This window comes from Myodes glareolus, chromosome 6 (genome assembly GCF_982192425.1).
Source record: "Myodes glareolus chromosome 6, mMyoGla1.1, whole genome shotgun sequence".
In the NCBI taxonomy this organism is placed as follows: Eukaryota; Metazoa; Chordata; class Mammalia; order Rodentia; family Cricetidae; genus Myodes; species Myodes glareolus.
This window is the reverse complement of record NC_142031.1, coordinates 104,985,546-105,013,176: the sequence shown is the minus strand read 5'-3', so window position 1 is coordinate 105,013,176 and position 27,631 is coordinate 104,985,546. Positions and strand designations below refer to the sequence as shown.

The following is a 27,631-nucleotide window of genomic DNA, read 5'->3' as shown; positions in this document are numbered from 1 at the left end:
ATATATCACATACCTACTATATATCACATACCTACTATATATCATATACCTACCATATATCATATACCTACTATATATCATATACCTACTATATGTCATATACCTACTATATATCATACACCTACTATATATCATATACCTAATGTATATCATATACCTAATATATATCATATACCTAATATATATCATATACCTAATATATATCATATACCTAACCACGCCTCTCTCTGTACTTACTCCTCCTAGAAATCATTAAGTATTGAAAGCATGTTTTCTTTTTTGTCAAAATAGGAAATTTTAACGAATTACTTCTTTATGAATTTCTTTTATCTTCTTTCTTGAATTCCACTTTGTGTGTGGGTCCCACCGATTGCTGGGACTCTCTTCATTTTTTTGTCTATTTTGACAGCTGAGTAAATGCAGTCAAGTTAATTTCAAAGTTTCTGATTCTTTCACTTGGTAGCTCACATCTGATGCACAGGGTACTATACTGAATTTTTCATTTTAGTTATCATGCTTCAGACCTTTGAGATTTTATTTGGCTATTATTAGGGATTTTATACTAATGTTCACACTGCTTTACTTCTCCAAACCCTACTCCATTAATTCTCATGAGACATATAGAATATATATCGACTATATAATCTGTTAAGTAAATATATATAGTTGTTGATTTATTATTTTGTCTTATGAGTGCAATGTCTGCATTTCTCCTTAAAGAATTTTAATTGGCTGCTTTTCTTTGTTTACTTTGTTTTACTTTGCTGCATTGTAATCGTATTTTTCTTTTTTGTGTATTCTAATAGTTTGCAATACACTGGGAATTTTAAGGAACGTGAAAATTCTTGATCTCAAACATCCCCATCAAGACCATGGTGGTGATGGTTTGTTGTCATTGTTTATTGTTTGTTTGCTGTAACTTTTCTGGAATAATTCTCTTAACTCCATGTACTCTGCCATGTGGAGTCACTGAAGTTCTACTTAAGAATCTAGTGGTCAACTGATAATCAATCAGATTTTCTTAATTGTCTTGAACAAATAAGCTTATCACCCTTTGGTGTAGCACTGTCTCGTTGGATCACATCTTCAACCATCCAACGACTGAAAACGTATCTTCTGCCTCCACTCTCTGTTTGAGCAGTTTGTCAAAGTTATGTGGAGGTGAATGACTGATATCTTTAAAAACTTTCCTGGGCACATGCACGAGTATGAAAAAAAAATATGCTCACTCTACTCTATGTTCATTTTATTATAAAGTAATTTATCTAATTATGTTTCTGTCAGGGTGTGTGTTTATTATAATTACCTGATTGTTACTGGATTATGGCTTTAAAGTTTTCTACTCGTAGAATATCTGGTGGCAAGATGCACCAGAAGGAAAGATATTCTTGTTTAAGGCCACCTTTCCTTTAAATCCCCATATGATCAGCAGTCTGTTGTATTTCACTCCAAAGCCAGATCCTGTGAGTATGTTTATATTTATGCTGTATACTCAACAGCACTCTGCCTTTCGGACTTGAAAAGCATCGCCACAATGCAGATCTCCATTGGAGCTCCCTTTGCCCTACTCACAGTATAAACACACTAAATGTCATTTGTGCTGCTTTGGCATCTCACATAAGCCACACAGATTTCTAGTAACTTTGTGCTTTTCTTTTAACTTTCAGTCACGCGTGCCCCAGGTTAGGACGTCAGGGTTATATGCTTTTTCTGACACTGAACTTGGCTCAGAGTTCAGTGTCTTGCCATAGGGCAAGCTGCTGATATGGAGAATATGAGCATTTGGGACCTCTTCACTACACTACCTTTGTCCTTGACCTTGGGAAACACAAAGTACTAGGTCGTCATTTAGTCTAAACCATTTAATGCTAAATACCTAAATCCCTATACAACATCTGATATCATCTTATATACCAAAAGCAATGGAAGTGAAGAAGAATCCTCAAATTCTTCCCAATGAAACTGTCTTTCAAAGGCTGGAATGAATCGCTGCTGCTTGGATTAGGTTCGTGGGGGTGAAATTGAGGTAATACTCAATTTATCTCCATGGCTTATTTTCCTTTAATTTTGAAATTGTAGTATAATTGCATTATTTCTCCCTTCTTTTCCTCCCTTCAAACCATCCCATGTGCTCCTCCTGTTCTCCTTCAAAGTCAAGGCCTCTTTTCTTTCATTAATTGTTGTTGCATGCATGTATATATACATATCTGTTTCTAAATATAATCTTTTCAGTCTGTATTATATCACACACACACACACACACACACACACACACACACGTATGTATGTTTGGGGGGCTGACCATTAGGTGTTGGACAACTGAATGGTGTGCTCTTCCCAAGGGAAGTTTAGTTTTCCCACACTGAGCATTCCTTAGCTCCCTATAGTTCTTTGTGTAGGGTTGAGGCAGCCTAGGCTTTCCAACATTCACATTAGCGTGTCTGCTGTTGTTGTCCTTGTTCAGTCCATGTTGGTGAGACGTTAGGGGTGTAGCTTCTAACCTTACTAGGAGACATAATCTCACAGCAAATTCCCGGATTCTCTGACTCTTACAATCTTCCCATCCCCTCTTCTGCAATGTTCCCTGAGCCTTAGGGGCAGGAGTAGTTTTCTGACTGGATCCATTGGGACTGTGATCCACCACTCTGTGTTTTGATTGCTTGTGGTTTTCCGCACGGTCTCTGTCTGTTGCAAAGAGAAATTTCCTTCATGATGTGTGAGGACTACACTTCTCTGTGAGTATGGAGAGTATTTAGGGCATAACTAGGGATCGTGCTGGTTTAATAAAGTGCCAGTTGTAGCTTCTCCTCCTAATGTCCATGAATTTACTTGTCGATAGTTTATTCTTAAAGGACAACTTCATGCTGAGTTTCACAATTATATTCATTCTAGTCATTTAACAAAGATTTATTGAATTCATGCAATTCCCAGCACTAAGATGAAGACAAGGTTGGCCTCCACCAAATGATAAACATTTCATGGGTGTGTGAACTTCAAGAATGCATTAATAATGACTCACAAGGCTCTGTCACAGAAAGTGATGACAAGGCCCTATGAGGGGGAGTACTGAGCGCCTCTGTCACCTTCATTTACCTGCTTTAGAAACAAGCACTAAGAAGACTCCTGGCGTGGAGGTTTTGTTGGGTGCTCAGGCCTCTTGTTTGAGCTCCTAATTCTCAGATAGTGTTGAATATGAAAGTTGTACATCACCTTCAGGCCACTACTGATGCTGCCCGCTCCAGTCAACAGACAAAAAGAATAGTACTTTCTACGTATTCTGTGTTGTCAGCTTGAGAACATCAGTCAGTTCAGGTCAATTAAGCTCGTTCCTCTAAAGTGTGCATTGGTCAAGAAAATTCTAGAAATAACCACAATCAGAATTTTGCTCTGAAAAAAATAATAAAGTGAGATAGGTTCTCTAAATACACACAGCAGATGTATCTTAATTTCTTCTTTAGACATAGATACAGGATTGAATGGTCAATACAAAAAATTAATGACAAGCTGTGATGGCTGATGCAGTCAACTTGGTAGCATCCATGGTCACCTAGGAGATCATCCTCTGGGCACGTCTGAGGGAGAGGGTCTAGATTTTGTTAACTGGGGTGGAAAGACCCACCCCAGCTATGGGCTGTACCTTCGGTGGAATGGGGTCCTAGACTGAATCAAAGGAATGGGGTTAAACAAACATCAGGAGTCGTCACTTTCTGCTTCCTGATTTTGGGCACAGTGCGACCAGTTGCTTCACACTCCTGCTGCTGTGACTGACCCATTGTAACAGACTGACCCTCAGCAAGTTTAAGCCTTGGTGAAGGCTTAGTTTCCCAAGTTGCCCTTATTAAGCATTGTGTCACAGCAACACTCAAAGGAACCGACATACATATTTTAGTGGGGACTTAGAACCTTGGCATATGTATTACATAAGTGCCGCCAGATGCCCACAAACCTTAGAGTTCCCATTTTCATGATAAGCCATTCAACCTCGCACTGTAAAGCTTGCAGTCTATACAGACTATTACAGACAATAATTGTACGCAGCACAGCAGCTTCTATTATCATTACGACAACAGGTCCCTCTGATCTGTGGGAGATAGGAATATACCTAATAGAGGCCTCCTTTCCCTTATATAGTACAGTAGCTACTCTTCTGTTGCAATAATTAAATACTATGCCCAGAAGGATCTTGTGGAAGACAGAGTTTATTTTGGCTTACAGCTGCAGAGGGAGCATCCGTAAGGGCAGGGAAGGTAGCGCAGCAGACTGTCAGGGCAAGAAGCTAGGAGATTATGTCTCCAGACATACACAGAAAGCAAAGACTGTGAGCTAGAAGTGCGACAAGACCCACCCAGAGTGATGCACTTCCTCCAAGAAGGCTCCACCTCCTAAGGGTTCTATAATCTTCCCTAACAACACCATCAACCAAGGACCAACTTTCTAAATACATACGCTTTTCCGGGGCATTTTTCATCCAAACCACCATGTGTATATACTCATGATAAATTTTATTATATAAACTAGACAATGTAGGAAAATAAAATAATAGACTACAGCAATTTACTATAACTATATGTAATAACTATAATAAAATCTGCATGAATTTGCCTTCCCTCTTCTTTCCGTCTCACTCTTAGCTATTTTTTGTACTCCATTGTGTTTTCAGACCTAAAATTGACTGTAGGAATAGAAAGTACAAAACTCAGAAGCATGAGGAAATGAGAACCACTGTAGTATGGATTTATCTTGAAAGTAACATGTAAATTTTCCCATGCCATTTTGTTGGACAGAATTTGCATGTTGGTACCTAGTATTTTTAATAATTGTATTTATAAATACTTAGATCCTAGCATTCAGTTACAAAGTAACTATACCACTCTCCATGGAGAGTTTTCCCCAAGTAAATCTCAGACATAGACTAACCTCAGAGTGATTTATTGAGAAATTTCACCAGGAAGATGAATGAAGATTGGGAAATAAATCAGAAGAAAGGAAGGAGCTCACCCACCAGCATACCATTTCATCTACCAATAAAGGTCCAAATGTTTCATTATGATGGACCTTATTGATTTCCCGGTTACTTTAAATCAGCCAGAGAAAGATCCCTAAGACATCTTAGTGAGTAGCTTTCAATCACCTATTTTTTAATCTCCTCCGTGAAGAAAGCAGGAATTATTCTGAGGACTAGGCACATGGGAATGGGGAACACAATCAAACCACAAGACAAAAACGTTTCTAGAATTCATATACTGGCAACGTAAAAACTTGACTTATCTCTCAAACACTTACCAGGCCTCCAACCTTTTCTGGCTGCCTTTAGCCTTTCTAAACTCAAGTACTACATTTATAAAAAGATTGATTGCAATATTGCATAGTGTGAATGTCATGGTTGTATTCCAGTCTAGATAATTATATTGTGTAAGTAACTTCTTGTTACTTACATTCAAGTAACTATCTTTCCTTTTTTTAAGGAACTGCTCATTGGTACCATAGTAAGTCTATAAACAGCTGTGGGGAGCCCCCAGAGAGGAACTTACCTGTGATGTATGAGAATCCCCTCCCCATGTAATCTGCTCATCAACATGCTTAGTTCTTAAAGCAATACCATCTTTTAGAAAGAACACCTTAGTGAGTGACACCCTGCCCTCACTCCCCCTAGAGAGGGAAACCCTGTGCCCACTCCCCCTGGAGAGGGAGATCTTGTGCCCACTCCCCCTGGAGAGGGAGATCCTGTGCTCACTCTACAGAGAAGGGAGATCCTGTGTTCACTCCACCCAGAGAAGGGAGATTCTGAGATCTGTCTCATGGCCTCAGTTGGTATAGAACACTGCTCTCATTAGGATGGAAATAATAGGACATGACTCAGTGATGGACTTAGCAGAGAAGATAATTGACATGAATAATCTTCTCGATATCTAGTATTTTATAACTGACCCATGGCATACGAACTTGAGCCTTACGTGTTAGATGTCACAGAACAGCTTTGTGAGTGACACCCTGCCCTCACTCCCCCTGGAAAGAGAGATGCTGTGCTCACTCCCCCTGGAGAGGGAGATCCTATGACACCAATCATTTCTATGCTATGTACATGAGTACCTGAAATGGGACCCTGCAAGGACTAGCAGGCAGCATCATTTGCAGTGGGGGTCAGAGGAGCAATCTGGACATCTTGGTATATCCAACTTTTAACACCCCAGTCCCACACATTTTTGGGTGAAATTATTATTATTATTATTATTATTATTATTATTATTATTATTATTTTGCTGATCTGTGGTCTAATACAAATGCTCCGATTGACCCCTTCCCTTTAGAGAAGCTGGACTTGCTGGAAAATCCTTTGGGCCAAAGACCTAAAAATGGATTCCTGAAATTCCCCTCTGCACTGGGATTGCACTACAGATGCTAAGACTAAGGACAGCCCTGCCGTAGTCTGTGCAAACTCTCCATAACTCCGACTGGCTGGCAAATCTACCATACCATAGCACTTTGTCTTCCTGGCCAGCATTTACCACTGCGTTGGGATGTTTGTGTCCAATATTCAGAAGTCGATGGATGAAACATGTTTCTTTTTTAAGATAAAAGTTAAAACAAGTTTTTCTTAAAATTCTTTTTAAGCATATATTCTTTATAGCTATATTATAGAAGTAAAGCTCTCCTATGCTGTATTCCTAGGGCAGAAGTTTAGAACCCCAACACAAGTCCTGTCACTCACTCCAGAAAAAGTAATGGAAAAAGACAGGAATTAATACTCGGTGCAATACCCAGGGAAGGCATGGGAGATTAAATCTCTTACCCTTTCTTGGGTAAAAACTGATACAAGCTTTGGCTTAAAACTAGAGAAGAATCAGGAAAATGGCAAGAGGTAGGAATGGCCAAACCAAGGTTGACTTGGTCACTGCCTCAGTTCTCTCCACAACCTCCTGGGAACATTGCCTTTGTTCCCTACTACTTAGAAGAATCTCCATTCAGTGTAGGCACCTCAGAAGCAGAGCTGCTATGGCGGTTATTCCAAGGGCATTGATCTATCAGGCCTGTGGCTCCCAAAAGAGGACAACTGTTTTCCTACAATGTGGCCGCCCTTTCATCATCGATCTGCCTGGAAGAGTCTATTCTTCCTGGAAAATGGAGGGCAGTACTTTTAGGGGTCTCTCCAGGGAGCAGGAGCAATACCACATACAGGCTGTTAGTTGGTCAACTATAGATTATAGTGTCCCTGAAAATCTTGAAAATGTCTTAATTGTTTGGTATTTTCAGCCTTGGAAAGATTGGGTTTCTGGTAGAAGATGGATATCTGCTAAGTTATTTTACACACCTCTGGGAAGGCTTTGTGATTGTACCCAAAGCTTAAGGGAGAGGAGACATACGGGGAAGGCAGAGGTAGCAAGTGCTGCCCGTGCCTACTTACCTGTCAGTCATCTGCAGGCCTGGGTAAAGAGTCAGTATTTGCACCAAATACGACCTCTGAGACCGTTTCAGAATCTCACCTGAAATCGAGGATGATATTTCAGATTTAACAACAGCAGAAGCTAAGAGAAGAGATTTGACTCATAGACTTTTGGAATGATAAAGATCTGCAGGAAACTCTGAGAGTTGTTTTCAAAACTAGGTCTAAATCTATGATATTTTTTTCAGCGTTACAAGGAAACCAACTTGAATCTAAAAAATCAAAGAACAGACAGAAGTTCAAGTGGGTTGCAAACTTGGCAAAAACATGTTCTGCCAAGAAATAAAAAGCATTCAGTCTCGAAATCTGCTGCCGCGTTTGTTTCTTCTGGTTCTCCTTGTGTAAGTGTGAAGTCCAGAAGAGGCCAGAGCATTCTCCAGCTCAATACAAGGTGCCTTATAAAGCTAAAGACACTTACATTGCTCATCTGAAGTCGGTTGCTTTGCATCCGTGGCTACCGTGCTCTTTAGGTTCTGATCACGCTGCAGAACATTAGCAGTTCCCAACCCATAGGCTGTGATTCCTTTGAGGGGTTAAATGACCCTTTCACGGGGGTCACACATCAGATATCCTGCATATCAGATATTTGCCTTATGATTCATAACAGGATCAAAAATCCAATGATAAGGAAGCAGTTAAAATAATTTCATGGTTGGGGTCATCACAACTGTAATAAAGAGTTGTTGCTTTGGGGAGGCTGAGAACCACTGTGTTGTCCTAGCTGGGAAGCTCCTACTAGGGACAGTTTTCGAATATGTTTTCTTCTGGCTTTTCTCTTCCCAGTCTGGTGACTGTCCTTCTTAAATTGTGCTTCTCTTGACTCTAAGGATGTCACAGTGGTTTAACCTGCAGTTTTCCTATAGCAGTTCTTCCTGTGTCCTCTTCTGAACATTTTTTTGCCATTTGGAATGCAAACCATTTTCTGTGTGTCAGTGCAATCCTGCTATAAAGAATTAGTGCTGAGGGACGCAGGTGAAGAGTCTGATGCCACGGTTTTACTGGGTGTCTTACTCAGGGTTTCTATTGCTGTCATAACACACCGCTACCAAAAGCAACTTAGAGGGAGAGTTTCTTTCATCCGACAACTCTCAGGTTGTACTCTCTCACTGAGAGAAGTCAAACAGGAACTCAAGGCAAGAACCTGGAGGAAGAAACGGATGTAGAGACCATAGAGTAGTGTTGCTGCTTACTGGCTTGCTGCTCATAGCTTGCTTAGTCTGCTTTCTTATAATTCCCAGGCCCCCTGCCCAAGGGGTGTCACTACCCACAGTGGGCTGGGCCCTCCCACAACAATCACCAATCAAGAAAATGCCTCACCAGTCAATCTGATGTGGACATTTTCTCAAATGAGGTCCCTCTTCCCATTTGACACTCTCTGTGTCAAGTTAGCAAAAACATCAACCAAGATACTTGGTAATAAACATTCTTAGAGTTCATTTTGGAGTCCTAGTCTAGGAACATGTGAAGAACAGAAGCACAGCCTTCTATCACGCTGGGTATCCCCATTCAGCACATGATGGAAACACAATAAATCCACCGTTAGTGCCCACTTATGGCATGAACCAATGAAGTACAGTCTTCTCGAGCAGGGATGGTCATTCAGCTTTTTGACAAAGAGATCTTCATTTCAATACTTAGGAGACGCTCCTTGTAGATTTTAAGTCTCTAAAAGATGCATGCTGGAGACAGTATTCTGAGGGCATTCTTCATAACTGTAAAATCACGGTAAAGAGGCAATCACAAGCATTTCCATTACTGTCTATCTTAGATGCTTAGCTTCCAGGCTGGGGGAACTCCTCGAAGGCCGCACTGTCTTTCTTCTTGCTTCACTGTCCACCCAGGTCCTGCATAGTAGCCAGTCAACAAGTGGTGATCGTTCAATAAGTAGATAATATATTTTAATAATAAATGTAATAGATATTATAATAGATAAATATATTTTATTTAAACTAAAAGTGACTAGGAATATCAGTAGTATAAAAAAGATAACATCAAAGACATCCTTTTAAGAATTATAAAAATATAAATAGTTAAGTAAGATGGAGATGAAACGATTACATATTTAGATACAGAAGGCAATATCCCAGACCTCTGTCCATCTTTCCTTTAAGTTTCTTTTTATTGAACAATAGATTAGTTTGAATCATGGTAGAAAGACAGACTCGTCCACAGTTAGAGATTTTATGGTTGCTTTTCTAGATATAACATTCAGGCAAAAAAAAAATATCCAAAGGGCACCAAATAAAAAATTTTTGAAAGGGAGTAATTTGCTAAAATGAGAATCAGGGAACTCTCAAGAATTGGGGGTATCTGAAGGTTTATGAGATGACAAAACCATTGCCACCTTTATGACTGCAAGACCAGCAGAAGCTGTAAAAAGCCTTTGAAGAGAGAGCCACATGAGCTCTTTTCATGAACGCACAGCATTCTCCAGAGGCATCCTAGAGGAGGAGCAATGCACACGCGGGCTAGGCTCTTCTTCCTCTGCACCAGGCTCTACCTCTGTGGGCATCTCCTGCTAACTGAGCACCAGGTAAAGGCAAGCGTACAAACCAGGGCAAAAACTACAGGAGTGGATGGTGATATGGGCAAGGCACAACCGGTCTCTTTAGGAAGCTCTCTGTCCCCCACTCAGCCATGAGCGCACAGCTGTCCTTTAGAATGCATCTAGAGAAGAGATCATAAACTTGATACTATTTCTTTATTCATTTATGTGGTGCTGAGAGTCAAACTCAGGGCTCCTGCATGCCAGGGAAGCTACAGAATCATAGCCCTCAAGTTCTTTAGTGTTTGACTATTTTTCTCTCCTTTCTATCTTGAATTTTTGCTTTTGGTGAACTGGAATGTGAAGTAAAATGGAATAATTCTTCTTACTGTCTGAACAATTGACTAATAACTTCTCAGTCAACTACTTAACTTTAACAACAATATCCCCCAGCTTGCTTCACAAAAAGAAAATGTGGACTGTTTACCAGTGGAATTGTGGTAGATGAGTCAATATATTATGACTCTCTCTCTCTCTCTCTCTCTCTCTCTCTATATATATATATATATATATATATATATAATGCTATTATGTATGATAATAGGAAATTTAAATTTTCATAGTATCAAGTTAGTTGGAATTTCAACTCACTACTCATTTAGTCCTGGGAATTCCTATTCCTCTGTTTTGAAATATGTGATAAACCAGATCTAAATTAAAATTTATCTTACATCACATTCCTCCAGGACAATGAATCAGACTTACTTCTCAAAATTGAACCTGGCCTCTTCGTTTTTATCTCAGAACGGCTAATGAAAACTTGTCTATGTAGACAAAGAAGGTACTGTTTGAAGAATAAATTCATTTACTGTTCTATTTTCAGAATATTTAGCTAGACTAAAATTCCAACTTTTTTATTTCAAGATCCTGAGGGACCAACTGTTCCTGAATTATTCCATTCCCTTGAGGCCTCTTGACCTTTCTCTGGGCAGAGGCCTACCTTGTGGGGGAAGGGAGGGCACCGGCAGAGGTCGCTGGGTCACACCTTGGCATGAATTACTTTGAAGAGTCCTTTCTAAACAGTTTTCAAGGAGTGTTGACATGACACTTTACTTTTTGAAGGAAAATGACAGGAAAAGGTGTTCAAGAAAGCAGCCTCTGCTAAGTAACGGAATGATCCATTTGTAGTCTCAATGAAGAAGGTTTTTCTCTCTCACTCAGTTTTCAGCAAATCCTTGCCTCAGATGACGGAAGTTATGCAGAGCTGGGCTAGTTGTGTTTTAAAGTAGACATTTCGTGATGCAAGGACTCTTTGGACTTCCAGGCTGGCATATGACCCAATAGTTCCTGTAAGCGAAAGTTCAGGAGGCAGAGCACCCACAGTCTCTAACAAAGAAACGTCCCAGGTCTGCCGAGAGAGAACTGCCTGTGCGGGAGGATGGGCAAGCCAGCATCCAAAGGCTTCCAGCTCCATGATCGCCACACGTGTGAAAGTGGCTGTCCTCGAAAGCAAAAATACCAAGAGTACCAGTGATTATGTCCAGAACTGTAGAACACACCTTAGAAAGCTGAATAGCTGAGGGAAAATTGTCAACAAAAACTGTCTAGCTATGGGACAATACTTTCAATTGCTTGATGTTCGATAACAATAATTGTATCTGAAATACATTTGAATCTTATAGTACCAGTAATTAAAATTAATAGCATACTCTATGTCTCTGAATTACCAGAAGAAAAATGCAATCCAATGAAATCTACTACAGTTGGCAAAAGAGTCAACATTGAAAAGGGATAAAATAGCCAAATACGGAGTGCCAGACAGTATGGAGAGTGCTTCACGTCTCCTTAATCTTTTTTGAAGTCTCCAGGAAAGCTGTTTGTGATGCAGCTCAAAAGTCATCCTAGTGGGCCTGCAAGATGGTTCAGTGAAGACAGGCACTTGCAACCAAATCTGCTGAGCTAAGCTGATCCCCAGAACCCCCGTGGTGGAAGGAGAGTACAGATGCCCTCTAGTCTGTGCTCATGCACTATGGCCCATCCACCCCCCACACTCAATAAATGATTATAAAGTAAGCCAGTTCTACTTCAACATGAAAGTGGGGTCAGTATTTAAATACATGAGTAAAATGACACACTGTAAGATTTGTGTCCTGCATCTTGTAGGTGAGTAAGAGCTGCCAGAAAGGCTCAGGTGACTGAGACCACAGACTAAATTCCAGCTCATCAGAAAACCATCCTGAACTAAGAGGGAGGCTTATTTTCAGATGAAAGTGGAGGCATTCAGGATGGGATGGCCATAGACATTGTGCTGATTTTTCAGAGCAGAAGGAGTTGGAGTCTCATCCAATGCAACCTGTTTTTGCTCTGTCTTCCACAGTCGCAAAAGTCCATTACATAAAACCAAAAGCGATAGGACCAGATGCATGTCAAAATAGCCATGACAGAAGAAGGAAATTCATCCGATGAAGAAAATGATTTAGAGGTCATTAAAATTTGATGTACACTTCAGAGAGGAAAGCAAAAGGAGTGAAGAGCTAATTGAGTGGGTAAAAGTATACCACAAATATGACAATTCAAATAAAAAGACAGTTGAATCATGTACTTTTAAAAAGTATGTCCAGAAATTTTTAAAATAAGAATAAACTTAAGATGAGAGGCAGATGTATCATTTTCATTTGTAAAGAGAATGGGATTTAAAAAGTAAATATTTGCTGGGCAGTGGTAACACATGCCTTTAATACCACCACTCAGGAGACAGAGACAGATGGCTCTTCTTGACTTCAAGGCCAGCCTGGTCTACAGAGAGGGCTACACAGGGCTAACTCAAAACAAATTAATTAATTAAATAAATATGTACTCGATAACATTGGAAGATGAACTTTAAACAGTAAGTTTTTAAATTTTTATTTTTAAATACTTTTTCATACAATATAGTTTGATCATATTCTTTCCCCTCCTACCTCTCCCAAAGCTTCCCTCCCCTCCCTACCCACCCAACTTCCTGTTCTTTCTCTCTCTTAAAACAAAACAAAACAAGCAAACAAAACACACAAAACAGGCGGAGAGCAAGGAGTTCATTTTGTGTGGGCCAAATGCAGAGCAAGAGCCCTTCCCTGTGTGCAGTTGGTGTGCTCACTGGCACACCGCTAGAGACAACTGACTTCCCCCTCCCAGTACCTGTCACTGGCAAGAGGTTTCTCAGTTAGGGCTGGGACTTTGTGCCTACTTCCCCCTTTCTATGCTGGGATTTTGTCTGGCTCAAATCCGTGCAAGTCTTGTGCATGCTGCTAGAGTCTTCCTAAGTTTTGGGTTTCGAAAATGCTATGTCTTTGTAGTCATCCACCACTTCTGGCTCTTATTATTGTTCTGTCTCATGGTTTTCATATAGTCCTGAGCCTTGAGTGGTAGAGTTTGATGTATATGTACCATCTAAAATGGAGAATTTTAAAGTCTCTCACTCTCTGCTCATTGTCCAGTTGTGGGTGTTGATTGCTGTCTAGTGCTAGGAGAAGCTTCTCTGATAAGGGACAAGCAATGCACTTCTCTCTGGGCACAGCGGTGAGTCCTAGGAGTTAGTGTTCATTTAGCAGAACAATGGTTGGTTTTCTCCTGGCTCCCATGATTTATCTGGTCTCAAGTTCTTAACCTTCTTGTCAATATCAGACGTAGGCTCCATCTCATGGGGTGCACCTGAAACTGATCTGAAAGTGGTTGGTCATTCTGCTAACATCTGGGCTGCCAGTGGGGACATCTTGAAGACGGGCCACTATTGCAACTTACAGGGTCTGTAGTTGGGTTAAATCGTAAACTTGTAAAATGTCACTAATTCCTAAATCCACATAATTATTAATGGACTATTACAAGCAATACTTTAAGAATAATAGTTTAAAAAAAACTAAAAGTTCTCTTTCCTGGCTTCTGAAGCACATAAAAGAGACAATTCTATTCTGAGAGAAATCTAAGTCCTTACACATGCAGACACACATTTTAGGAATTGTTCATAAGAAAAAAAAAATGCAATATACTACCTGAAAAGAAGGAGTCTTTATTGTAAAGTAAGTGGGCGTTATTACTCTATAGCACATACATGTGCACAGGGGCTCAGTGAAAAACACACTGAGCTGCAGTACATAGAAATACTAGAATTATCTTCCCATGTGATCAGATCACGTGAGACTTTATCATCGTCTAAGCATTCTTCACCATTGTGAAATCTTCATTGTTATAATAGTGAATTATTAATACTCGATGGCATCAAGTCAAATAACTTCATTTTAGAGAAATATTCTCCAGTGACTAAGAAATGTAACTGTGCTCACTAAAGAAGGAAAGAGGAACTGCCGAATCTGGAGCAGTGAGAGAGAAAAGGAGAAGGAAAATCCTCAGCCTCAGGAGCTTGAAAGGCTTCAGCTGAGTGTGTGCGCAGGGATGTTCTCCTATGCGCTGTAGAAATCCTCTACATGGGAAACTGCTACCCCGAGCTTCTGGTACGGGTGGTGGCACTAACTCATCTCAGAAAGGTTTTCCAAACCCTCTAACAGACCATCTTTTCTTCAGTTCCAGGAGCAGAGCCAGGGCAGACACGGGCTCACAAGAACAGGTTCTTTGCTGACTCTGTTGCAGTATTTCGGGCAATATAACAGCTGGGGGGGGGGGGACAGTGCACGTTTCTTAGGAATGAAGGGTTCCTCACGAACATCTATGGCTCTGCCTCTATGCCCTGTTCTTTTCACCATATTCACAAAGACACACAGCAGGAATGTTTGGGAAAGCCAGAGATGACACAGATAGAGTTCAGAATGAAAATCAAGCAATCAATGACAGAATGAACCTCCATCTCACGGGAGCCAAAATAAATCTCACGAGGATGCAAACTGAGTCATTCATATAGGTTTCAAACTAAGGACAGATCTCAGAATAACCCAACACTGTGGACACATTTCTGACCGACCTGTGCATGTGACACTGAACTATACAGAAGAGAACTACTCTTCCCTGTTCCAAGCCGTCTAGACATCATCTCCAGTTCCTGAAGCTAGATTTGGGGGCTTGGTGTTTGAGCAAATTGTGATAAGTGTTTATGCAAAAATACAAGTTACCTGGAAACCCTGTACTGTGAGGGTGGACCAGGGGTGAGGAGAAACGCCTCTAAAGCCTGCGTGCCATCTCCAGAGGAGCCGCTCACATGGTCTGTGTGGTCAGACTACTACGGAAGCATTTTCTAAAGCTGAATGTTTTCTGTCACACAGGAGTAATCCCCTATCAGCAGAGTGTGTAAAGTAGATAGATGGTGGCTTGAAGGAAGGCTCTGGAATAATCTCAACCCTCCTGATGCTGAGACCCTTTGATACAGTTCCTCACGTGGAAACTCACCTCCATAAAATACTCTAGTGGCTGTTTCATAATTGTAATTTTGCTACTGTTATGACTTATAATAGAAATACCTGTATTTTCTAATGGACTCAGGCAACCCCTGTGACAGGGTTGAGACCCACAGGTTGAGAACCGCTGCTCTAGACACTATTGCAGCATTTAATGTCAGATAACTCTGTTTTTATTTCTTACATGGGGACCTGAAGCCAGACCCATAAAGGTGTTCTGAAGTGTTTGAAATAAAATATGTTCAATTCCTTTGTAATAGCCACTGCGGTCCAAACCCTCCTCACTGCTTCCTATTGGGCAAAGCAGGCACTGCTCATCCCTGGCTTCCTGCCCCCTCCTGAGGCCATCTGCTTCTGTCTCATCTGGAAGTCTACACCAGTTCTAAGACATGTGGCTCAACCTGAGCTGCGTGTTGAACTATCACAGAATTTTCTACTCTGGGACAAAGAATGAGCTAGACCCTTAGCAATTAAATAGGTAATGTAGAATCCTCTGATGTGAACGATTAGCTGCAAAGTCGAAGGTTGAAAATGTTTTTTTTTTTCTGTATGATTTCTGCATACTTCCTGCCCCTGCATAGCCCTTTCTTTTAACCTCTTTCCAATTTACAATTCACCTACAAATGTTTTTGTTTCCTGAGATGCTCTGAGCACAGACGATTTTCAATGCAACTCAGGCACTTTTACTATTGACACCGTCCAGAAAGGCGGTTCCTTTAGTTAGAGGGCCTTGGTAGAGACCTGACTCTTCCATGGTTAGTGTAATGCTGCCATCTGGTGGTCATTTCTACAAAGTGCCGGAAGCGTTTTTCTCCCTGGCAGAGCAGTGTTAACAAGGTACAGCAGTCCTGTCTGCAGGCAGGGCTCACCCAACTGAAAATGTAAAATCTAAAGCCCAAAAGACAACTGTGCACTGCAGACGTTGACTTCTAATGAACATTAACACTAGCCGCAACAGTCATGAATAGTGTAAGCAGTTATATCAATAAAGACTGAGTGATGGTTAATGAGGCTCCTTGGAAGCTACTCCCTGTAGTTAGACAAGATATTCATATATTCACGGTTTCACACACAGATTATGGGGTATTAACCTTCTAACAGCATAGCACCTCCTACATAGGATAATTGAAAGCCAGACCTGGTAGATCTGGCTATAAATCTTCCAGATGAGTCAGCTGGGTGTTCTAATGGGATGTCAGTAAAAATATATTGAGAGTTTAGCCTCTTTGAGTCATGGGCTAGATGGAGTTGAGAAACCAGCAATTGCGGAGGGCACGAAGAAACCAGCAGAGCATTTTTGGTGGCGAAGGGTCTCATTTATCTAGTTGGTTTAGAACAGAGAGCAGCGAGAATGGAAGCTTTGGTGATAAGTGATAAACCCTTGTTACAAGAAGAAAAAAAAAATAAGTTATGGAACAAGGCAGAAAAACAAGGCCTCCACTTATCAGGTCGGGCCAGAGCTGTGGGTTCTTGGAAGTAAGTGCCCACGGAAGGTCCCCTGGCAGTAGGCGCCTATTCTGGTTCTCCTAGGCATGATCCTTCAGGCTTCAGAGACTGGATGGAATGGCCAGCTGTGCTAGTACCGCTTCCATTAGTCTCCAAAAGCCATGTTCCTGTTCCGGAAGTCAAGCTCTCCCGCATGTGAGCTAACTTGAGGGTGTGGCAGTGATAAATGAGTTTCATTTGTATTTGTCTGTTTTCTTAATAATTCATCATAGCCATCCTCAGCTAGGCGATTTCTCATCCTTTATCTTACTTTAACTCCCACAGCCCTAAGGGAATGTTTAAAATGGGGAAATTCAGCACCTAGCTGTTGATAGTCACCGAAGCCCCTTTGTAAGACTCAAAGATCTTCATAGCCTAAAGAAACTAACCCATCTGAAAACCGGCTCACATTCTTTTTCAGTCTCTCAAAATGATTCAAGATGCACACATATGACTTCTAAAGCCAACACAAAATAAAAATTCTCTCTTCCTGAGAGAATCATGCCCAACTGTATTGTTGAATCTCACCACGGAAGTGAAATCTCAGTATGAACATTTGCTGAGTTTAATTAAATTCCGGAGATTTCACTTAAGTGAGACTTAAAATTGTGTGGTTTACATGAGTATAGTTAATGAAAGGTAACTTGCTAATACCACAAATACTCACCCGCTAGAACAAATAACTCCCGCGACGTAGAGACATTTAGTGCTTTTGTCTGTTTACAGTGAGTCCCCCGTACCCAGGAGAGCTTCGTTTACCTGCAAACCTTGGACTGAAACTATTAGAAATACGCTGTATATATTGAATGCATGGACTTTTCCCACTGCTATCCCTTACACTACATAGTACAGCAACTTTTATATACTATTTAAATTATATTAGGTATTGTAAGTAATCTAAGATAATTCATGAGGCAAGGGAGGATGTGTATGTGCCACATGCAAGGATTGTGGCATTTTGAGTAGAGATCTGAGTATCTAGAGTTTGGTTATTCTGAGGGGTGGAGTTCCTTTTCCAAGGACCCAATCAGCTGCAGATCTCAGGGACCGAAGAATTTCCTTTTGTACCAGGTTGTTAGAAACAAACCGGACATGGACAGATTTTGGTTTAGTGACAAATAATTTGCTTTCTCTGAGCATGGCAAGGGTAAAAGCAGCCATTAGCCATCAAACGTCACACCTCTCGAGCTCCTGCTCCAGAACAAGAATCTTGTGGGGATTCTCTGGGAAAGAGAAAACAATGGTGTGCTGGGAGTCTTTCACAGACAGGGTTCAGACCCTTCACCCAAGCAAATGGCTCCATGTCCTGTCTTGCCTACCCTCCCCCAAGGCTTAAGACCACTTACTGAGGATGCTTTGCTCTTAATGCTATAGGCAGGGATGAGGAAGGAGAATGTGGAAGTTAGTCCTATTGACTGAATGTACACTGTCAGGGGCTCCCAGGCTGAGCGGAAACCACAGGCTGCCAGGTGCCCTAAAGCACATAGGGTAGCTTGGAATAGGAAGTTCATGTGGAAAGTGTTCAAGAACGGTCTGTCACTCACCTCCTGAGTAGACAGGCTCTAGGTGAAGTAGTCAGGATAATGTGTAAAAGAATATTAGAAAACCTACATCAAGCTTTTGGAATGATACACTATAATAATTATCTACTTCTCACATAAATTACAAAAATATCTGATTTTCTTCCTAACTTCAAAAGGACATGAAGAAGTTTCTTGAAATAACATTTTTATCTATTCTTTGAAAACGTCATACATTTATACAAGGTATTTTGATCCTGTTCATTTGCCAGTACCTCCCTTCGATGCTCCCCAGTCCCTAGTCTCACTCCTCCTTTGCGGGTGACTACTGCTGTGTTTGATGTGTGCGGCAGTGATGGATGTCAGCTCCAGAAACTGCCATTTCATAGAGCTCCTCCCCATCTTACCAGCTCTTCCATTCTTTTTGTTCCTTCTTCTGTGATGTTCCCTGAGCCTTTGATACTGTGGGAGTGGGGTAGAGGGAGAAGTTAATACAGATGATTCATCCACGGCTGAACACTCGTACTGTATTGTACTTTTACTTGACACTTTGACCAGTTATGTGTCTCTGCATCTGCTGTTACCCAAGCAAAGACAAACCTGCGGGAAGAAACATTAATATTAGAAAATAATTTAACATCATCAGTTAGCCAAATAACGCTAGAGAGTTTCTCCTCTAGGGCCCTTAGTCACAGGTTTTTGATCAGGTGTACAGTATCAGGCATGAAATCCTTCCTGTGGGGTGGGGCTCAGATCCAGCCAGAAAGGTAGTGTTTACCCATCCAACTATCACACCACTCCTGCTTCAATGGGCAAGTCTTCCCAGACAGGTCAATATTAAAGCATGTGGGATCCACAATCTGAATAAGACCGTTGATGTTTCTTCTCTTCCAGCAAGCTGCATTGCACCTTCTCGCTCTATGTCAGCTTCCAATCAGAGAGAGTTTCCTGGTCAGTACAGGTTGATTCCTGTATGTCCTACATTCAAAGCAAGTGGTATCTTTAGGGATAGGGACTTACCATCTAGTTGTGGTGAGCAACGAAGAACAGTAGTAGTATCCCACATTGATTGAGCCAACTCTGGGACCTCTGGCTAATGACTCATCTAGAAAGGTATCCCGTGTCCAGCGCTGTGATTGTCATTTAAGAACCAGTGTCTTCTTGGAGCAGTGTTTCCCACTCATGGAGGCACTTGTGTTCAAACTCCCTTTCTTTAGGTTGCATTTTTAAATTAGCTTGAAAAATAATGGATGCTCATTGGGCTTCTTCATCTCACCCTCGGTTAACTCATCCCACCCCCCGCTTCTCTCCCCAGTCTCCCTATCGCCACTAAAACCCTGAACCCTGAAAATCATCCCACTTTTCTTCCATTTTGGCCGTGTCCAGCCGACAAGTTTTAGTACTAGTTGAGTTTGATTATGAGAAGATCATCCAAGTCTTAAATATATTACACAAATTAAGTATTATAAACTGAATTTCCCATAATAAATGGTAAATACTAATTATTTTCAACCATGGGCAGTAAACACATGTTCTATTACTGGGGTTAATGTTTCATAAAAATTGAATGCTATACTTAAAAGCATTTACTTGACAAATTCCTTTCAAATAATCTGCTTCATGTTATAATAGTCCTTATTTTCATAGATTCATAAGGTTTTTTTAATCCCGCACTATATTATTACCAATTTTGTTTACATAGTCAATTCCCCCCCACACACACACACAGCTGGGGATCAAACTCAGGCCTTAGTAATGTGAGGCAACTACTCAGCCCCTGGGTGTGCCCCATTTTTCGATTATCTTTTGAAAGGAGTTTAACTCTTTTTGAATATTTGATGCTTCCTTTCAGGCTCTTTGCTGTCTGTCCTCAAAGGGAGTTATTCACCTATATTTTCCCTGGATTATGTGCAAAGCCAGTTCTCCTGCTTTCATCTTTCTTTACTGTGTATGTGATGTGGGGTCGATTTGAAGGCTTTCTCTTTTCATTGCTAGTACTGGATCATTTGTCTCTGAGGTACCTTGCTACAGTTTTCTTCATAATCTGTGTCAAACGCAAGTGGTCTCCATGCTCTTTGGAGTTTTCCAGTTGTTAATATACCCAGTTCACTGATGTAGTTAATCTTCTTAAAATCTTATTTTCCATATTTGGAATCCCCTCCCTAGTTATGTCTTCTTTCCATTAATTTTTTATTGAGGTCTTTAAGTTGCTTTTATTCTTGTCAATTATAAACTATCCTAAAAAGTTTAATTTTCATCTTCAATTTGGTTCAGGTCCTTAAACCCATACACACACAATGTACACACACACACACACACACACACACACACACACCTTCAATGTCTGCACTCAACACATTTCACCATACTCCTAGATTTTGGCCATATGGCATATAGTCATAAGTGTCTGATCATTATAACACCATCATCAATTCTTGATTGGTTTCCATTTGCCAGGTTTTCCCCTCCCTGTTTGGGTCATATTCACCTGCTTCTTTTATAGTTAATTATATCTTCCTTGACAATTTCCTTTTTGTATATAATGCATTTTGATTGCTTCCCCTGCCAGCTCTTATCTCCTTCTCCACCCTCTTACCTACAAATATTTTCCACATATTCCTACCTTTTTGTTGTCGCATTGTGTGAGTCATTACGTTTCATAAGGGCCATCTGTGTGAGCTTAAGTTTGAAACTGTGCATTGAAGGAGGAAACAAACATTTCACATGTCTGGTGTCTTTTAGGAGATGCTAAGCGGTGTAGATTTAATTTTGCATGTGGTAAGTATTGCTGCTTTCCGAAAAAGCTATTCTTAAGCTTCTCCTGGGGCAGAGTTGAGTTACCAGGGAACACTCCGATGCAGTTGAGACTTATTTTTTAAGACAATATGAGAAACCCCAGCAATGTTTATTCTCATGCTCCTCATTCCTCACATGGGAGTCAGGACCTTCACTGTGCTGTGTGAATTAATGAAGTTTTCTAAGACGGCAGGTGGGAATCATGCCCTATTCTTGGGTGACTATTGAGCCCTATTTCCTTCAATTCCTTCAGATAGGTCCTCCCCTATGCCGGAGCATAGCTCCAGGGGGACCCTACAACTCTTCCTTTTCTTTTCTCTCACCATGCCTAGCAAACTCTAGATGGCTCGGTCTTGCCGGGGTCTTAATTCTGCTTCCTTCATTAAAGGTGTCTTTCAAGTCTCTCTAAGAGTTCCTGTTCCTGTACTGAGGCTTGTAAACTGGAGGCAGAGGTCTGGTAACCATGGAGCTCAAACCATTGAGCCTGTTTTGCTCAATGCTCTCATGAGTTGTTGTCTGCTGTCCTAAAACATAGCAAGAACCGTGTTTTTTTTTTCGAGTGTGTCAACATTTATATTTCTGATGAAGACAGGGTTTTATTAAAGATTGTCAATTTTTGTTTTGACAACTCACTCATGAAGGCTAGGTACCACTCCAAAACATATCCTTCTATGTTCATTTATGTTTGTTAATCGTTACTATATAGTTTTCTATCCCACAAGAACCGATTTTTCAAGTGCTTTGTCCAGTATCTGATTGTATCTAGAGGTAGAAATATTCTAGTCCCTATTATTCCAGCTTGCCAAGATCCAAAGTCCTTTTAAGATTGATCTTGGGTGAATATTTCCATATTTTATCCTTAACAAAAACTATAAGAAGTGATGGCTATGACAGAGAAACTGTTACCTCAAAATTTCCCCGAGTTCCTGTCTCATCCAGGTTCAACTGTCAAATTGCTTATTTCTCTTGATTCCTAGTTTTTCAGTTTCTTGAGTCTGAATTTTGTCTGAAGAATCTAATCAATGGCTAATATCTTTGAACTTTTCTTCAGCAGTTAGCTGTCCAAGTAGTAGAAAATTTTATATTTCTCACTTCGGTATCAGATATGTAAGCATCATATTTATCAACAATCACCCATTGTTACCAACTCCTAGACTCATACTTTGTCTTTTTCCCAGAGAAAATGAGACCTTCTAATGTTAGTACGTACTCTGGAGAAAAATGGGAATCTGATTATTTGGGCTGGAGTGAAACTCAGTTAACAGTATTTGCTCAGTGTGCATGAAGCCCTGGATGTGGTCCACAGCAGTGTATATAACTGAGTGTGCTAAGTATCAACTTTAGTCCAAGGTCAGAAGGTAGAGGCAGGAGGAGAAGATGTTCAAGATCATTCCTTTCTTGCCTATATAGTGGATTTGAGGCCAGCCTGCAGTGTGAGACACTGCCTCAAAATAAAATGCCATAGATTAATCTTTAGGATACTGACTAGCTATCATCAGGTACCTGTTCTTTCAACCCCAACACAACACAGCACAGCACAGCCCAACACAACATAGCGCAGCACAATGCAGCACAGCACAACACAACACAGCTCAACACAACACAGCACACCACAACATAACATAGCACAACACAATAAAACATAGCACATACAACATAGCCCAACACAACACAACATAGCACAACACAATCAAACATAGCACTACACAACACAGCCCAATATAACACAACACAGCATGTACATATGATGCCTGCAAATCCTATCCTGTCCACACACCACTGTTCTTTCTCTGCCCTGTCCAGCATTTTATGGTAATAAAATCCACAGTCTACATGTGGTGGTAGCTTTACAGTCTGAGAATTAGAGTCCAAGAAAAGTTAGAAGAGGGTTCATAGCTAAAATTTAGTCAAAGGAAAAAGAATATATAAGTGCACACATATTACATAGAAATGCATTGTGGTTTATTGTGACATTAGGGGCATGTGTACTTCTTGGATTTTTTTGTCTTTTGTAAAGATTCAACTCACAGTCAATCAAATCACATTTTAAGAAGTTCTTCCACTGGTCCATGTCTCACTTTTGTACCGAGAAGCTGTAGATGCAGTTTGACACGAGCTTTCTGACACTTGAGAAAAACTGTTCTTGGAAGTCCCCCATTGGGTCCTTCACGGTCAGACCATGGAGGATCTCTGAAGTGCCAGGCCTAGAGAGGGCTTGCTCTTGATCTGGTGGGCAGCATGTTTTCACTCGTCTAAGCTCCCGGTCTCTTTCTTCCCAAAGGCTCCCGAGTGGACAGAACAAACAGCTGTCAGTCGGACAGCAGCGGATTTCTGGAGGAGCTGCCAGAGCCCCACCCCTTCCAGGTAGGAGGGGCTAACATGGGACACTGAATGCTTACTGTATATGTTTCCTTCCTATCAACAACCCCCAGTCATATGCACACCTGTAGAGCTTGGAAGGATGAGTCTAAAGTGCTTATCACAAACAGAAAGTTTTTAAGTCCACACCATATATTACGTGTGTGTGTGTATGTATATATATACACATTTATATATGTATATATGTGTGTATGTATATGTATGTATATATATTATATATGGATATATATATATGTATATATATGTAGTAGGAGGCAGCTTGTTTGTTCCTGGCTGCTCAGTCCCAAAAATAATCACATAGAAACCATATTATTTGCAATACTGTTTGGCCAATAGCTTAAGCATATTTCTGGCTAACTCATATCTTAAATTAGCCCATCTCCATTAATCTGTGTATTGAGGCTGTGGCTTACCAGGTAAAGTTCCAGCGTCTGTCTCCAGCACACTTACATGGCTTTTCACTGACTTTGCCCTCTTTCTCCCAGCATTCAGCCTAGATTTCCCCTGCCTATTTCTGTTCTGCCCTGCCATAGGCTCAAAGCAGTTTTTTATTAATCAATGGTAATCAGAGCATACAGAGGGAAATCCTACATCATATATATATATATATATATATATATATATATATATATATATATACTCACTCAGTGGACAGAGAATGATAAAAATCACAGTAGGCCAAGTGCCAGGATTCTCACCTTTCCTCTCCTTTCTATTTTGATTTTTCTAAATTATGAGCTGAGCATCATAGGGAAGAGGTGGCAAGTGGTAATATGACATGATTTCAAGCTGACAGCCTGTGCTCATGACTTCTGTGTAACTGCCAATGGTGCATATAATGTTCCCCTGTCGGTTTCTCCTGCAGGTATCTTCCTTGCCAGGAAACCAGAATCCCACTGAGTGTAAAGGTAGCAAACCAAGGGATCAGAGTCATAGGCAACCATCATGGCATGACTGTCAGCAAGAGTCCAATGACTCTAAATTCAAGAGCCTGGTGAGCTCATCTTTTTCAAGTAATGATGGGAGTATCTTGGAAGGAAAGGTCTCAGCATCTGTGGAGGAGGAAGAGCTTCAATTTGAGGCCATGGAAGGGCGACCAGACACAGTCAACCTAGACATGACCTTCACCAAAACCATGATGATGGGAGACCACCCAGGGAGTCTCATTGGAACTGTAGTTACTTCGACAAGTGACAACACTATGGGGATCATGGTGAATCCTGTCACAGAAAAGGGAGATAGGTCTCTGAGGCATACGGATACTGGGAAATTGCAAATACAAGGATATCACTTTGAATCACCAAGGTCATACGGGATGGATCAGACTCCAGACAATTTCTATCATGTGGACTCTGAGATCCCAGGAACAGAAAACAGCAGCAAGGTCTGCCCTGACACCAAGCGAAGTTCTGTGGTACAAGAGAGGCTAACCCAACCCTCTCAGCAGCACAGAGGAGCCGTGCCCTGGAGAGGTGACCTTGTTCGAAACTCTGAGAAGTCAATTCCCCACCTTGATAAGCCTCCTGGAGGTGCTCCCACTGACTCAAACGCTGCCAGCTCTTGGTCTGTGACAACCCAGATGTCCTCCAGTCTGGTGTCAGCTGCTCAGAGTGTTTCAGACTTGAGGACCTGCTACAAAGGAATGGCTTTAGAATGCAGTCCCTGTGACCCTGTTAATACCATAGACCTGAGGCTGCAGACGGAAGCAAAGCAGGTCAATGATGTTGCCGTTCAGACTTACGCATATGAATTCAAGCCCAGTCCCTCACACAATAATGCCTTAAATCATAGACCCTGGCCCCTCACCAAATCCATCTCTTTGGATACAGGTTTTCTTAGCACCTCCTCAACAGACCTCTGCCACATCATACCTGCCCACTGTTGTGTCTACTGTCATCACTGTCCCAACTGCCAGGGAAGGAGGCAAAGCCCTGGTCCAGAACCCTCTCTTTGCAGGCATTTCCTGTACTCACATGCAGAGGATCCTGAAGCCCAGTTCATGAAGACATTGAGAATACTTCAGGATACTACTGTGAGGGACTTGTGTTCTGTAAGTGTTTCCCCTACAAAGGTGGGAAGGCAGATTCACCAACAAGGCCACTAACACTACAGAGATGGTGTTCATCTTCCTTCATGGCAGAGAAAACTTAGGCATACCTCTTGTTTTGAAACATGAGCTATGTTTTTTTTATATACTTTATGAGATTAACTCAAATGTTTAAGGCTATCACACTAGTGAACCTGTCTCATCTCCGTCTCTGAAACTGTCATATAAAACTATGGGATGAGTACTGTTGGTGTAACTCAGTGGTACAATACTTGCTTAAACTCCTGGGTTTAATTCCTGGTACCATGAAATGCATTCATACATACATACATACATTCATACATATGTACGTAAGGGACTGATTCATTCCATTATCATAAAATTGTTTTGGGATGAAATAAAGGTTTGTAAAGCACTCAACATAATGAGAGATACATCACAAAATTTAACACCAAGAAACTTCCAGGTAATATTAGTTGATGTGGTTTGAGTCTAATCATCAATTTGTATTACTGTTTTATTTTGATTGTATTACACGAACCTCTCGTGTCATGTAGAGGGACTTCTGGTCAACCTTTGGTAACTGGTTTAAATGTGAGTATTGTGGTTACTAAAAGCTGAGTGATGTCAATGTACTTATCCCTTTAGTAACCAACTTATCTTTAATGAGTTTTTTCATGCTTTTTCAGTATTTTTAAAGTGGGGATAATCTAGGTGTTCCAGACTAACTTTCAAATAAAATATTGAGACTACCATATCTAAAATTCTACATACAAGAGGAAAGGACATTGATGATACAGGATTGAAGCTGTTCAGAGATATTACAGAGGAACTGTGAACTACTTAGTACTATGTCCAGTGTTCGATAGTTCCTATCTTTTAATTCCACAAAAATATACTGAAGGTCTATTCTAAATGTTTAATTTATATTGAGTCATTTAATCTTCAATATCTTATATGCCATAATATTTATTGGATTTTTTATGTGTCACAAGCACTCTCTCTTTTGTAAACAATAACAAAGAAGCTAGAACTGGTAGTGTTTCAGCACCTTCCAACCACTAAGTGGTAAATCTCAACTCAAGTTTTTAGACAAAGATGTACCCAACCTTAAAATATCTAAATCTGTGTGTGAGAGATTATGTAAAAGATAAAGTAAATTATCATATGGACTTTTAACATAAAGAACTCTACATAAGTCTAACATAAACAGAGAAAATGAATTTTCAGGTTGCAAGACACCAGACATTTAGAATACTTAAGAATGAGCCAAGATTAAAGGTTGCACTAATTATAGAAAGCTTCACCTAGGCATTATAATCAGCTCTGGGTATCTTACTCAGTGGAAGAAAAGGGCAAAGGCTGATGTATAGCTGGGAGCCTGGTGTCAAAACAGCCAGGTTCAAATCCTAGATAATGGGACTGTGGATACAGCTCAGTGGTAGAATTGCCTGGTCCCTCAATTTTCAGTACCAAAACAAATAAAATCTAGGAGAATAGGAAAATCACCACTGTTGTCATTTATTTAGAGGTTATAAGTACTTTAAGGAATTATTCTTCTACTGTGAATAATTTCCTACCCTGGTCCTACATTAGATGACACTGTCAATCTTTGGAGACATCTTTACTTGTCACAGCTGAAAGAGAAGTGAATGATACTGGCAACAAATGAGCAAAGATGAGAGATACTGTTAAGCGTGCTACTCTACATGCACAGGACAAATCCACATCATATAATTATTTAGTCTAAAATGTAAGTGTTGTCAATATTGAAAACCATAACTCTGGAGTCATAAGCTGTAACATGGGGGGGCCTGCTAGTTGGGGTTTCTGTCCTGCCCAGTTCTCACAGTCATTAGGTCCCAAAGAAAATCACACAGAGCATCTACATTAGGTTATAAACTGATTGGCCCATTATTTCTTATACATGAACTCTTATAATGTATATTAACCCATTACTCTTATCTATGTTAGCCACATGGCTCAGTTCCTTTATCAGCAGGGCAGGTCACAACTTGCTCCTTCCGTGGTCTGGGCAGGACTGGAGGAGAACTTCCTTCTTCCCAGAATACTCCTGTTCTCATTGCCCCACCTCTA

General features: G+C 40.7%; 1 protein-coding gene across 1 annotated transcript in view; it reads left to right on the top strand.

Annotated features, from left to right (window-relative positions):
- Itprid1 (ITPR interacting domain containing 1) overlaps window positions 1-27,631 on the top strand; it is a 136,616-nt gene that overhangs the window by 94,037 nt on the left and 14,948 nt on the right. Inside the window, exons 12-13 of the mRNA XM_048440129.3 lie at window positions 23,390-23,472; window positions 24,353-25,537. Coding sequence (XP_048296086.3) covers window positions 23,390-23,472; window positions 24,353-25,537 — 1,268 coding nt within the window. The remainder of the gene's footprint in view (window positions 1-23,389; window positions 23,473-24,352; window positions 25,538-27,631) is intronic.